Source organism: Podarcis bocagei (genome assembly GCF_964188305.1).
Source record: "Podarcis bocagei genome assembly, chromosome: 3".
In the NCBI taxonomy this organism is placed as follows: domain Eukaryota; kingdom Metazoa; phylum Chordata; class Lepidosauria; order Squamata; family Lacertidae; genus Podarcis; species Podarcis bocagei.
In genome coordinates, this window is record NC_138127.1 from 109,029,147 (window position 1) to 109,045,651 (window position 16,505).

At 48.5% G+C, this 16,505-nt stretch overlaps 1 protein-coding gene across 1 annotated transcript in view; it reads right to left on the reverse strand.

Annotated features, from left to right (window-relative positions):
- ELP3 (elongator acetyltransferase complex subunit 3) overlaps positions 1–16,505 on the reverse strand; it is a 112,904-nt gene that overhangs the window by 86,568 nt on the left and 9,831 nt on the right. The window contains exons 5-7 of the mRNA XM_081188644.1: positions 15,784–15,847; positions 14,180–14,248; positions 12,943–13,097 (exon numbers count right to left, since the gene is read on the reverse strand). Of these exons, the coding sequence (XP_081044770.1) occupies positions 12,943–13,097; positions 14,180–14,248; positions 15,784–15,847 (288 nt within the window). The remainder of the gene's footprint in view (positions 1–12,942; positions 13,098–14,179; positions 14,249–15,783; positions 15,848–16,505) is intronic.

The window sequence follows — 16,505 nt, forward strand, 5'->3', positions numbered from 1 at the left end:
CCCCCCCCAGCCGTGGGGCTGGGGCAGGGGAAGCTCGAGTTTCCCCCGTCCCCAGCCCCCAGAACAGGCTGCTATCCGCAAGCCTTGCAAGCCCGGCGGGAACTCCCGCTGGGCTTACAAGGCTTGCGGACATCTGCCCAAAACCCAGGGTGTGCTCCGGAGCGCGCCCCGTGCTTCAGGCTGCAGGCTGCTGCTCGCAAGGCTTGCGGATAGCTTCCTAAAGCCTGGAGAGCCTGCATTCACCCCATAGGACGCGCACACATTTCCCCTTCATTTTTGGAGGGGGGAAAGTGCGTCCTATAGGGCGAAAAATAGGGTAGGTGTTGAGCAGTTCCACCTTCTCTCTGTCACCCAATAGTATTTCTCCACCTTCTCCACGCAGAGGACCTACCACTTGCTTGTTCTTCCTCTTGCTTCTTGCTTCAAGCAGAGCCAAATAAACTTTTTAAAATTATTTTTAACCCCTCTCACAAGCCTGAGCTCATTCTGAGCTTTTGCCTGTCTGATCATCTCCCTGCAAATATAACACCACCCAGTTACATGTTTTTTGGAGTTAAGAACTGGAATCATTGCCAATTTATTCAGGGTTTCATCCCATTAATAAGTGTAACCAGGAAAGGACTCTGCTTTTCCTCTCAAGTGGCTTTGACCACCCAAGACAGGCAGATGCAAGAGCAGCTAAGAATAATTTCTTCACAGCTGCCGCAGCAAAGTCTTTTAAAATGATCTGTGCTACAATCAGCTGCCTTTGGCACGGGACTACATGTTCTTAGCACAGTGCAAAAACAGGCTTGATCACATTCCACGAGTACCTCCCACCCGGCAATCCCCTGCAGATGTAGGAAGTTTAACCTGCTGTCTGCATGATGGGGGCTGGCATGGACAACGTGAGGTGGATGTGAAGGAAGAAGATAAGCAGAGTGGCCAGATCAGGCCAAACAGAGCCTGGCATCCCTTTTCACACAGCGGCCAGCCAGATGCCCTAATGGCTTAAAAAGAAAACGAGACCAATTCATGGAAGCTATGGACCTTGCCAACAAAGGTCCGTATAGTTCAAGCTCTGGTTTTCCCAGTAGGGATGTATGGAAGCGAGAGCTGGACCATCAAGAAGGCTGATCGCCGAAGAATGGATGCTTTTGAATTCTGGTGCTGGAGGAGACTCTTGAGAGTCCCATGGACTGCAAGAAGATCCAACCTCTCCATTCTGAAGGAAATCAGCCCTGAGTGCTCACTGGAAGGACAGATCCTGAAGCTGAGGCTCCAATACTTTGGCCACCTCCTGAGAAGAGAAGACTCCCTGGGAAAGACCCTGATGTTGGGAAAGATGGAGGGCACAAGGGGAAGGGAAGGACGGAGAACGAGATGGTTGGATAGTGTTCTCGAAGCTACCAGCATGAGTTTGACCAAACTGGGAGGCGTGGAAGACAGGAGTGCCTGGCGTGCTCTGGTCCAGGGGGTCATGAAGAGTCGGACACGACTAAATGACTAAACAATAACAAGTCATGATGGCTCTGCTCTGTCTCCACTGTCAGAGGCAGCAATGCTTCTGAATACTAGTTGCTGGAAATGACAGGGGGAGAAAGTGTTCTTGTACTCAGGTCCTGCTTGTGGACTTCCCATTTGGGTATCAGGTTGGCCACTGTGATAACAGGATGCTGGATTAGATGGGCCATTGGCCTGATCCAGCAGGCTCTTCTTATACGACTAGCCCAGGGCTTGAGAACAGCCCTTTGGGGCCACAGGCAGAGGACTGGCTCCCCAAGATCATAGAGTCCAGGGGTCTCCTGCACGAGAGGCAGGTGTGCCATTGGTGACCAATGGTGCCTCCTTGCATCACTTGGGAAGACAGGTGAACTAATGCCAGTGTACTGGAAGAAGCAAAGATCACCAGTGTTGAAGCAATGATTCTTCAACATCAACTTCGTTGGACTGGACATGTTGTGCAGATTCCAGATGATCGTCTTCCAAAGCAACTACTATTTTCCCAACTTAAAAATGGAAAGTGTAATGCTGGTGGTCAACAAAAGAGGTTTAAAGACTCTCTCAAGGCAAATCTAAAAAAAATGTAGTACGGACACCGACATCTGGGAAACACTGGCCTGCGAGTGCTCCAGTTGGAGAATGGCCTTTACCAAAGGCGCCATGGGCTCTGAAGACCCTCAAACTCAGGATGCAAGGGAGAAACATGCTAAGAGGAAAGTACACTTGGTAAATCCACTCCGTGATCAGCTCCTGCCCGGAAACCTATGTCCCCACTGTGGAAGGACGTGTGGATCCAGAATTGGCTTCCATAGTTACTTACGGACTCATTGTTAAGACCATGTTTATGGAAGACAATCTTACTCGGCTACGAGGGATCGCCAAAGAAGAAGAAGCCTCCTTGCATAACAGATGCCAAGAGAGATCACATGGCTTTTTCACAGCCCATTCCTTAGTGTCCGTAGGAACACACATGTTCATAATAATCCTTAAGGTTCTTAAGAAGAGCCTGAAGAGTCAGGCCAGCAGCCATGTAGTTCAACATCCTCTTCTCACATTGACCAACCAGATGCCCATTGTGGAAAACCCTCAAGAGGATTTGAGTACAAGAGCACTCGCCCCTGCGGTGGTTTCCAGAAACTGGCATTCAGTAGCATTGCTGCTTCCAACTGTATGGACAGAGCATAGCCACCCATCACTGGCTCCTGTGGGAGGGAGTTCCACAGTTTAACCACACTATGTGTGAAGGAGGACTTTATTTTCTCTGTCCTGAGTTTTCCAACAGTCAGCTCAAGAACTCCATCCACCTGCTGTTGCAAACAACATACTGGACCATGATTCAATTCACATCTTGAAGAATTTATATTTTAAAATGCTCATAATGGGCTTGAGAAAGGATGTAGTACACTGATAGAAATGTAAATGTGTGCCTAAAATCACGGGGAAAGGCAATTCAATCCAACACACCTCTGTTGAAAGGTAAGAGAATTGCTTTTGCTCCATCAAAATGTCAAGAGCAAACCCAGGCGCTGAATGGTCAGAGGTCAGCCCTCCATTTCAGCATCACCTCTCCGGGTGACTCACACCTTCCCTATCTTTGTTTCGCCAGCTGCACATGAACAAATGTTTACCAGGTGCAAATATTTGCAGTGAGCTGCTCCAATGCGGCACAGACGACAATGAAGAGACCAATTTTGGCAAGTGGACTATTATTCTTGCATGGTGGTGAGCCTGTAGCTCAGTGGTTAGAGCATCAGCACAACATGTGGGAGGTGCCAGGCTCAATCCCTGATGGTCTCTTCAGGTAGGGCTAGAGCGAGATGCCTGCCTGACACCCTGGGGAACTTCTGTCTGTCAGTGTTAACCAGGGATGGGGAGCCTGCGGCCACATGCCCCCTGCCAACATCGCCAAAGGCCAAGAACAGGAGTCCAGCAACACCTGGAGGGCCACAGATTCTCAACGCCAGAGCATCTACTTTGCAGGAAGTCGGTTCCATGTTCATTCCACAATGGCATCTTCTGGTAGGGCTGGGGGAGACCCCCACCTGAAATCCTGAAGAACCATCACCAGTCATTGTAGACTGCTGCAGGAATTTATGTACAGGTTGGGGGGGGTTGCCCCTCCAGCAGATATCATGCACATGCAGCCCCACTACCAAAATCACCACAATCACTTTTGTGACTTGTCCCCACAAAACACTTCATCACAGTTTCTTCCTATCTATTCAAAGGGCCTCTGCTGCATGATACCAAATGTAAGAATCCACTGATCAATGTATCTATGTACTGGCTCACTGGGGAAGCTTCAGAAATTCATATAGACATGTGAGCTCAGCTACTCAGCAGCCCCTCTGCCTGAGTGATAATTCCTGGCATCCTGATACCTGAGTGCCAGACAGGTAGCCGTTCCAGAAATAACAAACGCAGATGAAGACAAAAGGGTGTGATGAACTTGGCTGGGAAACAGGGAAATGTAAAAATCTCTTTTGTTACACTTGATGGGTGTTTGGTGGAGGGCAAGGGGAACCATGGGGCAGGGTCCAGGATGCTCAGATTGCTGCCACCAGACCTCCCCTTTCATGATGTAACCGTGATGTATGAGTGATGTAGTTTGGGGAGGGGGTGTAACATGGGGATTAGCAGCTAATAAAAGTTTGGGTTCTCTTTTGTTCGGGGCTTCCATCTTGTTCCACCTGGTGGCAGGTGGGAGTCCTGTCGCGACAGTCTTCAATCAAGACCAAGCCTACTGGCTGCTGTTTTGCTCTGGTATTCCTGGCTGGTGTCTTTGTTTTTTGCCCAAGGGAGCCCTCAGATTTCTCCGCTAACAAGACAACACTGAGCTAAAAAGCCCAATGGATCCTAGAGGCTGCTGGACCAGGCCAATGGTCCATTAACTGGAATGCAGCATCCTGTTCTCAAAGTGGCCAACCAGATGCCTGTGGGAAACCCAGGAGCAGAACATGAGCAGAAGAGCCCTTTTCCGTCTTCTGGGTTCCAGCAATTGGGATTCAGAAGCATTTCTGCTTCCGGCTGTGGAGACAGAGAACAGCCCTTCTGACTAGCAGTCATCGCTAGAATCATAGAGTTGGAAGAGACCAGAAGGGCCATCGAGTCCAACCCCCTGCCAAGCAGGAAACACCATCAGAGCACTCCTGACATATGGTTGTCAAGCCTCTGCTTAAAGACCTCCAAAGTAGGAGACTCCACCACACTCCTTGGCAGCAAATTCCACTGTCGAACAGCTCTTACTGTCAGGAAGTTCTTCCTAAGGTTTAGGTGGAATCTTCTTTCTTGTAGTTTGGATCCATTGCTCCGTGTCCGCTTCTCTGGAGCAGCAGAAAACAACCTTTCTCCCTCCTCTATGTGACATCCTTTTATATATTTGAACATGGCTCTCATATCACCCCTTAACCTCCTCTTCTCCAGGCTAAACATGCCCAGCTCCCTTAGGGGCACTATTACTTCCCTTGATCTAGATGCTATACTCCTATTGATGCAGCCCAGAATTGCATTGGCTTTTTTAGCTGCCGCGTCACACTGTTGGCTCATGTCAAGTTTGTGGTCAACCAAGACTCCTAGATCCTTTTCACATGTACTGCTCTCAAGCCAGGTGTCACCCATCTTGTATTTGGAGGACCTCTCCTCCTCCATGAATTTGTCTAATCCTCTTTTAAAGGCATCCAAGTTGGTGGCCATCCTTGCCTCCCGAGGGATAGTTCCCTAGTTTGACTACTTCTCTATATTTCATAGATGGGGAGGAGAGTCTGAGCATAACTGCATCTATTAAGGACTCAGAGGCAGCTACCTTGATACCAACACTGGATGAGCCATATCTATAGGTATAAAGGAATCTCAGCTTCTTTGGGTCTTCACATGCGTTTGCCGAAGTTCTCGATTAAGCCACTCCCGTCGTCTTCTCAAGAACTGAACTGCATCCATTAACAGCAGCTCTCTTATTGTTCAAAACATGATTTATTGTTAAACACAACAAAAAGAAATGCACAAAGGGGAGAGACAAATCAATAGCTTTTAATCTTGCTGGCAGTCAGTTCATCCTCTTTCAACTTACTCCTAAGTCACCCCACTGAAGATGGCGGCAATTCAGAACTAGAAATGAGTTGCCCCAGGATGACAGGTTGCTTACAATCAGAATCCACCAACCTGGTGCCCTCCAGATGTTCTGGACTACAATGCCCATCAGCTGCTTCCAGTGCATTACGAACCCACCTTTTCCACAAGGAGCCCAAGGTGGCATACCTGGTTCTCCCCCTCCTCATTTAATCCCACAAGAACCCTTCAAGGCAGGTGAGGGTGAGAGGTCCAAGGTCACCCAGTTCACAGTTCAGTGGGGATTTGATCCCGGCACTCACCCAGGTCCTAGTCCAACACTCCAACCCAGGCAGACCAACCTTTCATGCTAAGCGTGCTGCAAGAGGACTTTGACACGGAACCTGGTGGACACAGTGCCTTGTCGCAGGGGGGAGCAAGGCCAAAATATGATGCCACCCATGCCACACCTTGTGCTGCCTTCCCAAAGCCAGGTAAGCGAGGTGCAGGGTTTTGGGAAGGAGACACGAGGCTCTGATAGGATGGAGGTCCCTAGGATAAGGTCACCAGATTTTTTTCAATGAATCCGGGGACACTTTAAATAAATAAATACATGTTCGGGACGTTGATGCTGCAGCGATGGCGGTGGCAGAGGGTGGCTACCGCCTTGACCTCAACCACCATGTTTCCCCTTCCTCCGAAGCTTCTATCTCCTTTCTCCATGAGCCTGGGCAGCCCCTAAGTTGGTTCTTCGGTGGTGGTGGGGAAGTGGTGGGCGGTGGGTCAGGCATGGAAGGCGGAGACGGAGGGCCAAGAGTGGTGGTGGCGGCGGCAAGGCTCGGGCAGCACAATGCCTCCCTTCCCATTGGAGCAGCCCCAATCCCATTCCTACTTGCGTGCAAGCAGGAGGGGGCAGGGATTCCTCAGCTGGGAAGGGAGGCTTCACACTGCCTTTTTGAGCAGCCCCGTCCCAACTCCTACTTGCGTGCAAGCAGGAGGGGGCAGGGATCTCTCAGGCAGTGAGATGCCTTCCTTCCCATTGGAGCAGCCCCAATCCCATTCCTACTTGTGTGCAAGCAGGAGGGGGCGGGGATCCCTCAGCTGGGAAGGGAGGCTTCCTGTTGCCTAACTGAGAGATCCCTGCCCCCTCCTGCTTGCACGCAAGCTCTGATAGGTAGCCTGAAGCCTCCCTTTACAGCCGAGAGATCCCCACCCCGCCCTGCTTGCACGCAAGTAGGAGTTAGGTGGCTGCTCCGATAGGCAGCATGAAGCCTCCCTTCACAGCTCAGTTGCTGGGGTCAGGGAAGGTGGAGGCAGCCCGGAAGCTGCATCTCTGAGCCCCTGCACCACCATCACATGGGGACTTCCCAGCAGCTCCTGAAGCCAGCCAGAGCCAACTGCTCCGGGCTGCTGAGACTGCCGCTGCTGCGTTTCCCGGGGACATTAGATGAAATCCAGGGATGGAATTTGTCCGGGGACTTATTAGCAAATCCGGGGACTGTCTCCGGGAAACGGGGACGTCTGGTAACCCTACCCTAGGACCCTGTCAGAACCCAGCACCTCATTTACACAGCTTTGAGAAGGCAGCAAGAAGACTTGGGGGAGATGTCAAAGGTTGCCGATGGCCACCAAAAAAAGGTTTCAAGGGCCACATGCGGCCCTTTGGCCACGTACTGGACCACCGTGATCTTACCAATGCAGTGCACTGGCTCTCTTTGGTTGAGATGACATCTCCCTTCCTCCTGGCATAGCTATCTTTCTTATTCCAATATTGGTTGCTTTTGTATTTTCATTTAACAATTTCAGTTGTAATATTTTTGTAGCCCGCCCTAGGGTCATTTGGTGAAAAGGTGGGGCTGTAAAACCGAACAGCAAATAAATAAACATGAACTGGGGTAATCCCGAAGACAGAATACCGATCTGGGGACTCAGAGACAAGACACAGACACACAACTTTGAAGCGCAACAGTGGAAGAGCTTCCCCAATCTAAATATGGTGGTGGGGGGTGCATTCTGGCCAAGTTATCAAGAGTTCAGGAAATACTAAGATGTAAAATAACACCCTGCATCTTCTTTAAAAAATAATAAGAAGAAATTGCTTGGGAAATACTGGATCTTGTGACGATATTATAATGCAGCAGCAGCAGCATCTCATTTCCATTTAACACCTATAATAAAACGAAAGCAGCAGAACTAGCAGAATGAATATTGTTTCAAGATGCCATCAGCACAGCAGTTGCGTCAAGGGAACGGCGATGCAAGAAGTGGCACGGAAAAGGCAGTCCAAGAGAGACAGTGTGGCATAATGGTTGGACCAGGGCGACCAAGGTTCAAATCCCCCTTACTCAGCCATGAAACTCCCTGGGTGACCTTGGGCCAGTTATTCTCTCGGCCTGACCTACCTCACAGGGCTGTTGTGAGGATGGGAAATTGGGGGGGGGGAGAACTGCATGCCCCACCTTGAGCGCCTTTGAAGGTGGGATACAAGTGCAATAAATAAAGTACAAGAAGACTGTAGGCAGAAAAGAATCACAGAACTGTAGAGTTGGAAAGGACCCCCAGAGATCATCTAGCCCAACCCCCTGGAACCCTTAGAATCACAGCCAAAGGGTCCCTGGCTGATGGTCATCCAACCTCTGCTTAAAAGCCTCCAAGGAAGGAGGGTCCACCTTCCCACGCCTCTGAATTACAGAAGCGGGGGGACACATATATATGTTGGACACCACAGAACTAAGCTTTAGACAAGTGAGTCCTCTAGCCCAGGGGTCAGCAAACTTTTTTAGCAGGGGGCCGGTCCACCACTGTCCCTCAGACCTTGTGGGGGGCCGGACTATATATAATTTTTTTGGGGGGGATGAACGAATTCCTATGGCCCACAAATAACGTAGAGATGCATTGTAAATAAATGGACACATTCTACTCATGTAAAAACAACAGGCAGGCCCCACAAATAACGTAGAGATGCATTTTAAATAAAAGCACACATTCTACTCATGTAAAAACACCAGGCAGGTCCCACAAATAACCCAGAGGTGCATTTTAAATAAAAGGACACATTCTACTCATGGAAAAACACGCTAATTCCTGGACCGTCCGTGGGCCGGACTTAGAAGGCAATTGGGCCTTAGTTTGCCTACTCATGCTCTAGCCTCTTTCCCATCGGCAAAATAAGCCCAGCACAGCTGAAAGATTTGCCCTCCATCTTCCAATTTGTTTGGAAGTCTCTTAAGCCTCTTTGAACAGCGCCTGATTGGAACGCAGCTTTATCTTTTCTCCCTTTCCCTTGCCAAAAGTTGCCGGCAACTTCACAGCAAGTTCAACTTCACTTTGCTCCGTTTTGCAGAGGGTGAGTCACACAACGGGATCAGCGTCTCCTCCCCTCGCCAGAAATGAGTCAGAGGGGGAAAGAGAGATAAAGAGAATTTGCACCTAGGATTTAAGCCCCTCTCTGGGCTCAAACATCCCCCCCCAACCTTCACAATTCCCCAGCGCAATTTTGCATTCCAATGCCTACAGGTGAAAGCCTTTCTCCAGAAGAAGGAAGGGGGGGAAAGCCGACAGCAGAATAATGGCTCTTCTGCCATACAGACAGCTGTCCTCCCACGAAGGGCTGCTTTCTGCCTTATCGCCAAGTCCCCCCCCCCCCTTGTTTGATAGAGATCCAGGAAATGTTCTGAAATCCCCTTAATGCCTTGTGTTCTCAAGAGATAAAATTAAAACTTCGTTCATCAGCAGTGACAGGCGCTCCTGACAAAAGGAAAATCCCTTGCGGTTGGGTGAGCGGATCCTGCAACACACACACCCCAAACCCCTGCCAGCTCCCCCAGGTATCGATGTTGCCTGAGAGAAATTGCTCCTGCTGGAACTTTCCACTGGCTCTGGCTACCTGCTACCTTGTCAGAAAGCCCACAGAGCAGCAAGATCACTCTGCGAGCGCAGGAGCCCATTGCAGCCTAGGAACACGGCAGCCAGGAGATTCTGCGTCTCCAACAAAGAGATTAACAACAGCTTGGCAGCATGCGGATGGTCACAAATGAAGTCCCCACTGCCACACACACATACTGACCAGGGTGTGGGGCTGGGCAGGATTTGCAAGGGGCAGGGACCCGCTTTCGCACTCTCCACCAACTGGGCGCTTTAAAATTTATTTTACAAACAATAAAGTGCTTCACAGCCTGAAGCCATTAAAGCAGTGTCAAATAGGGGTCACCTTAAACCTTATGTCCCAGCTCCATCACTGTGATCATTGGCAGGAGCACTGTCTGGCATTCCCCGAATTGGCGAGGCTCATTCGACAACAACAAGAAACTGAGCCTTCAGTGTCAACGGCCCAGTCCTGTGGAACTCCCTGCCACTAGAGATTCTGCGGGTACCTTCCGCTCCAACTTTTAAACGGTTAAGCTTTTCTTTTCCACTAGGCTTATGCAGGCAATTAGGGGTACGTTCTCCCACAATGGTTGAGTGATGCCTGTTTTTAACCTTTTGTGGTTTTTATCGCACGGCCTTTGTGTTTTATTGCTTTGTGTGTTTCTTAGGACATAGAGGTAAAGGGTAAAGGGGACCCCTGACCATCAGGTCCAGTCGTGACCGACTCTGAGGTTGCAGCCCTCATCTCGCTTTATTGGCCGAGGGAGCCGGCGTACAGCTTCTGGGTCATGTGGCCAGCATGACTAAGCTGCTTCTGGCGAACCAGAGCAGCGCACGGAAACGCCGTTTACCTTCCCGCCGGAGTGGTACCTATTTATCTACTTGCACTTTGACGTGCTTTCAAACTGCTAGGTTGGCAGGAGCAGGGACCGAGAAATGGGAGCTCACCCCGTTGCGGGGATTCAAACTGCCGACCTTCTGATCAGCAAGCTCTAGGCTCTGTAGTTTAACCCACAGCGACACCCTCATCCCTTATTTTATTTTATCTTAAGACATAGCGGTACATAAATATTTTTTTATAAATGAATAAATAAAATCAGTAAGACAAAGCCGAAGCGAAACACAAAAAGCACAAGGTGAGCTCCTCTGAAGCTGTAATGGCATGAGGTGATTAACAGGTGGACACCCCCTTACCCACCTGCCAAATTACCTGTTGGGCAGTGGAGGTGGGGTGGATCCAGGCTACTGATTCCAAATTCCTGGTCTAGAGAGAAAGCCCGGGACATTTTTATTTGAGGCTGTATCCAACATTAATCATTGCACAGACCCACTGAAATTAATAGGCATGATCCACTTGATCAGCCCACCCAGGCTGGATCCTGATTCTCCTTACCCTTCTGAGGGCCAAGCGTGACAGATGGGTAGGGCCAACCTCCTGCCAATCATCACACGTCACAGTGACATCTTCCAGGAGCTGTTTCCCCCCATGCGGTGCTTTGAAGGCCCAACAATCAGCTGGGGCTTCAAAGCACCATGCAACGTTCTATGCAAGCTCCAGCTTTGGCAGATGCCACCAGTCAGGTGGTCAGAAGCACCCACAACCATGTTTTTGGAGCAGGCCAGCCGCATCTGTACTTTCCCCACACTCAACATGATGTCAGGTGTAGGGCAGGTGGACGTGGCTTGGTCAAAATGGCCTCATGGGCCAAACGGAGGGGCCTGGTGCGGCCAATTAGGGCCAGAGGTTGCCTGTGAATGGGAGAGCCCAGTCTGCAACATGGCAGTTCAACGCAGCACCACACAGCCAGTGGCGTGGGCTACTCACCAGACAATACTTTTGCTGCATGCTTGCAGACACTGAAATGACTAATGGGGGTGTGGGGGTGCCATCTCACTCCGGAACAGCAGTGTAATATGAGGAGGCGCCTCAAGCAAGCTACATCAGTGAACGGAACGGGAAAATATGGAAAGGGATATTTTAAGTATTTGCTGCCCTCCAGAGGAAGAGCCCTATCAAAAACTTAGGCTGAACACTGTGCCCGATTTTTCTTGATCTTTACCGTTGCGCAGAAAGATCTGTGGCTACAGAAGCCTAGCTGGTTCAGTGAGTAGACAGCTAGGCTCATTTCAAAGGGTCTACTCTTAAGTTGGACTAATGTTGGGTGCAACCCAGAGCTTTAACGACACACTCCTCAAACGCTTCTTCCACATGTGCCCAAATCCCACCCCTGCACAACTATCAGAGAGGCACAGTCCTCTGCACCAGGTAACCCCAACTTCCACTATCCATTAAGCTTCTGAAAAACCAACTCAGCGCTGGAAGATTCATTCCAAACAGCTGGATAAATCTTCCTTGCCAATGAACCTTTTTGGCCAGCCTTCACCAGCCTAGTGAAATTGAAATTCTTTATTGTCACTTGTACAACTTGTATGCAGTGAGATTACACGAGCACCCCCCACTCAGCTCTCTTAGTCTTAATTCCCCTCGTTTACTCACACACACACACACACACACACACACACACACACCCCAAACCCAAAAGTCAGTTGCCCTCTTGTTATCTTTTCATTCAGCAGCTTAACAGCCCACAGATAGAAGCTGTTCTTTACCCTGTTGGGGCGACTAATCCTGCTTCTATATCTTCTGCCCAAGGGCAGGAGATCAAGAAAGTGCCGGCCAGGGTGTGAATCATCCCTGAGAATTTTCCTCACTCTCCTGAGGCAACGTTCTTCCGCTATTTCATCCAGCAGATTCACGGGACAGCCCGTAATATCTTGTGCTGTATTCACCACCCTCTGTAGGCACTTCCTATAAGATGATGTCAAACCAGCGTACCACACTGTGATGCAGTATGAAAGGACACTTTCTATTGTTGACCGGTAGAAGGAGATCATCAAATGTTGATTGACATCGTTCTTCCACAATACTCTGAGGAGATGGAGTCTCTGTTGGGCTTTCTTAACCACCTGGGTTGTATTTATTTTCCAAGGAAGGTCTTCACTGAGATAAACTCCTAGGAATTTAAAGGAAGAGACACTCCACACAGCCCTCCCCGATGTACAGCGGGGCTAGTTCTCCTCTCTTTCTCTGAAAGTCCAACACCATCTCCTTTGTCTTGCTGATATTAAGGTGCAAGTTGTTCCCTAGGCACCATGTAGATATTTTTTGGACCTCCCCTCTATACGCTGATTCGCCTCCACCTTTTATTAAACCCACTGTGGTGGTGTCATCTGCAAACTTAATAATTGCAGTAGACAGGTCAGATGATACACAATCGTATGTATACAATGAATACAGGTAAGGACTTAGCACACATCCAGTGTGCTTCTCCAGATGTTCTGGACTACAACTCCCATCACCCCTCACCATTGGCCATGCTGGCCAGGGCTGATGGGAGTTGGAAGCCCAGCCCCGAAACATTGGAAGCACACCAGGCTGACGAAGGCTGCCTTACGCAGCTCCTTACACTGCGTAGTTTCCCGATGCAAGCCAACCACACAAAAAACGAGAACAGCCATTCAGCGCCTGCAACCGAGGGGGCACCTTACCTGACAGCCTCTGCCACGTTGTTGGAGGTGTGGCCCGATAAAGCGTCGTGCAAGTTGCGGATAAAATAATCCCGGTATTCTTCGGGAAGAGCCATGAATGTCCCGCCCATCACAATGAACTCCACTTTGTCCACACTGTGACCCAACTGCTTCAGCTGCAAAAAGTAAGATGAACACATGAGACAGCTGCCTTGTGGCTTTCAGAAGATAGGGAGATGCAGAAGCTGAAATAATAATAATTATTTATTACTTGTGCCCTGCCCATCTGACTGGGTTGCCCCGGCCACTCTGGGCAACTCCTGGAGGGGAAAAACGATCGCTGGACATCCAGATCTCTCCATTTGGCTCCTGAGGCCATTTTAGCCAAGGCACACCCTACAGCTGACATCATATATAACAGGTATGGGGCAAGTAAAAACCTGTCTCAGCTGAAAGGGTGTTTTTGCAGGGACCATCATCCTTGAGGGGTGCCTGAAAAGAACTTCACAGGATAAGATACGATAATCTTTATTGACATTGTCCCATACAGAACAACGAAATTCAAAAAAAACCTCCATCAGACATTCAAACACCAACAAGCCTGCTATCCCAGCCTGGTTAGCCCCCTAAAAACGGATAACCCATAATTAAATACAATATACTCCCATAAAGACTACCTTACACTGCGTTTAAAGCCAAAATCGCATATGGATAGAAACTGTTTCTCAGGCGGCTAGTCCTAGTCTTTATAACCCTATACCTTTTTCCAGAAGGCAGAAGCTGAAAGAGATCATTTCCGGGGTGCGCACTATCCTGCGCTATCTCTGCAGCTTTCTTATGGCACCTGGAAGCGTAGATTTGATCCAAGGTGGGAAGAGTGCACCCAATTATTCTCTCCGCAGTCTTTACAAGCCTGGACAGCATTGTTTTTCCCCTGACTGTGCAGCTCCCAAACCACACAGAGAGACCATAAGTGAATGGTGAATTTTGGATATAATGGAGATGTAAAAGATTTGGATTCTTATAAAAGATGCAGGAGGAAATGACTAACAATAGGACCCACAAAAGGGAGGAGGGAAGTCCAAGAGATTCTTTGGAATCTTGATTTTTTGTTGTATGTTGGATATGTGAGTGTAAAACGCTAATTTGGAAAACCAAATAAATAATTTTTTTTAAAAAAATATGGCAAACAAGATCATGACCGTCTTTATGATCAAGGAGACATTGACACATTCTTCCCATCCTAGCAAATATTTACCTGCTCAACGCGGTGCCTGGTCTGGAGATACGGATCGTACCTGGCACGGATGGCTCTCATGGAAGTTGGCTGCCGGAAGCAAGGAGAGGTACATTATTTTGATTAAATATTTGTAGTCTTATTTGTAGTCTTATTTGTAGTCTAAATATTTGGAGCTTTTGCAACAACTGCTGAGCTCAAGAAAGCTCACAATAATCACAACAGCATTAAAAAACAAACATTGCAATCACTAGATTATCAAACATAGTAGCATATAAATAGAGCAAACAACAACAAATACATCAAAACGATTCAATAAAGTCAGAAGAATTCAAAGTTATTTAAAAAGGATTCATCAGTACGATAAGCCCACAAGTTACGTACATTCAGCTTTGCATGCATAGAATAAAAATAAAATGTCAGCGGTCAGAAAGGGAGCAGGGTTTCTGGGGAAAATGACTTTGGCAATCCTAGCCACCATTGAACCCATTGAGTTCTGACTACAAGGTTTTGGCTTTAGGTGCCATCACCAGAACGTAACCCCAGTGTAAGCAGCAGGCTTACTGTGTGCAAGAAACAGACAAAAGCCAGTTAGAAAGCTCTGCACCTCAAACTCTCAATGCCGCCCTGACACCATAATGATCAAGGACTTAAGAAGAGTAGACAATGAATTAATTTCAAAGCAGCGAATTGAGGCCACGCTCCCATCAGGGTTCCGGATTCATGGTGACCATCCCGATACGATTTTGGCTTTCATCATAAGCAAGTTTCCACCTAGTCTCCACCTAGTGGCCAATCAAAGGCCTTTAATTATTATTTTTCCTTGGTTTACAAAAGTGCGTGCATTGTCTCTTTTTGCAGGTTGTAAGGTCTTTTCTACAGATCAGTTACACTTGTTATGAGACGTTAGTGCTGAGTACTGTATAAGGTTGGGGGAGAGGAGGGGTGGTAAAACTAATATTCTTTTATATAGTGTACGTGTGGGGTTTTGTGTCAGCGTCAACTGGGTAGGTTCTCTTTCTATTCGTTTATTACATTTCTTTGGTAGTGAGATAAACTAGGCTACCCCTTTATAATTTAAGTCCATATTTGATGAAATTTAGTATGGGGGAGGCAGGGCGAGAGAGAACCTGCAAGATCAGCCTATGTAGATCCTGAATAGTTTAGGGCAATTCAACCTCTTTAAAAACCAAGCATTTACCGTATTTTTCGCTCTATAAGACGCACCAGACCACAAGACGCACCTAGTTTTTGGAGGAGGAAAACAAGAACAAAAATATTCTGAATCTCAGAAGCCAGAAAAGCAAGAGGGATCGCTGCGCAGTGAAAGCAGCAATCCCTCTTGCTGTTCTGGCTTCTGTGATAGCTGCGCAGCCTGCATTCGCTCCATAAGACGCACACACACCTCCCCTTACTTTTTGGGAGGGAAAAAGTGAGTCTTATAGAGCAAAAAATACAGTACCTAGTGTCACATGACATCGCATACAAGCCACCAGTGCCACGTGCACTGAAAAACATGCACATTTAACTGCTGGTTCCCCCCAGTAAAATTTCTGATATCACGCCCAGCACTGAGTAAACATACTTTCCCTGAAGAAGGGCCCACAGAGTCTTTAAAGCAGTACCTCGTATCCTGTGTAAGACTGTGTTGAATACTCAAAGTCAGAATCGGGACCCCCTGGACAGTACCTGCATTTTCAAGAGAAAAACAGAGTCATAGAATCATAGAGTTGGAAGAGACCACAAGGGCCATCGAGTCCAACCCCCTGCCAAGCAGGAAACACCATCAGAGCACCATCAGAGCACAGAGTCAAGCAGAGGCAGACGGTTTAAGCTAGCCTTCCCCCACCTTAGTGCTCTCCAAATATTTGGGTGATGTGTCTCATAATCGCCGACCACGGAAACCTCTGCTGGCTGGGGCTTGATGGGAACCAGCAACATCCAGAGAGCACCCAGGGTTGGGTGGGGGGAAGCTGGTTGAAAGCTGGCGTGTTCTTCCACAATCTGGAGGCAGCAGGAGATTCTGCCCATTTGTAGGGCCCAAAAGCAGTGAGGGAAAACCCACAAGGTGGGCATTCCCCACTGAAAGGTGCTTGTGTTACCTATTTGCATTATTACATTTATCTCTCACCTTTCTTCCAAGGTGGGGTACCCCATTCTCCTCCTCCTCACATTTAATCCTGACAATAACCCTGTGAGGAAGGTTAGGCTGAGAAGCAGTGACTGGCCTTAGGTCACTCAGTGAACTTCATGGTAGAGTGGATTTGAACCCCTGTCTCCTAGGTCCTAGTCAGACATTCTGAAGCCACTAAGAGAGTGTTGACTGGACAACCCTAGTTAGTCTTGG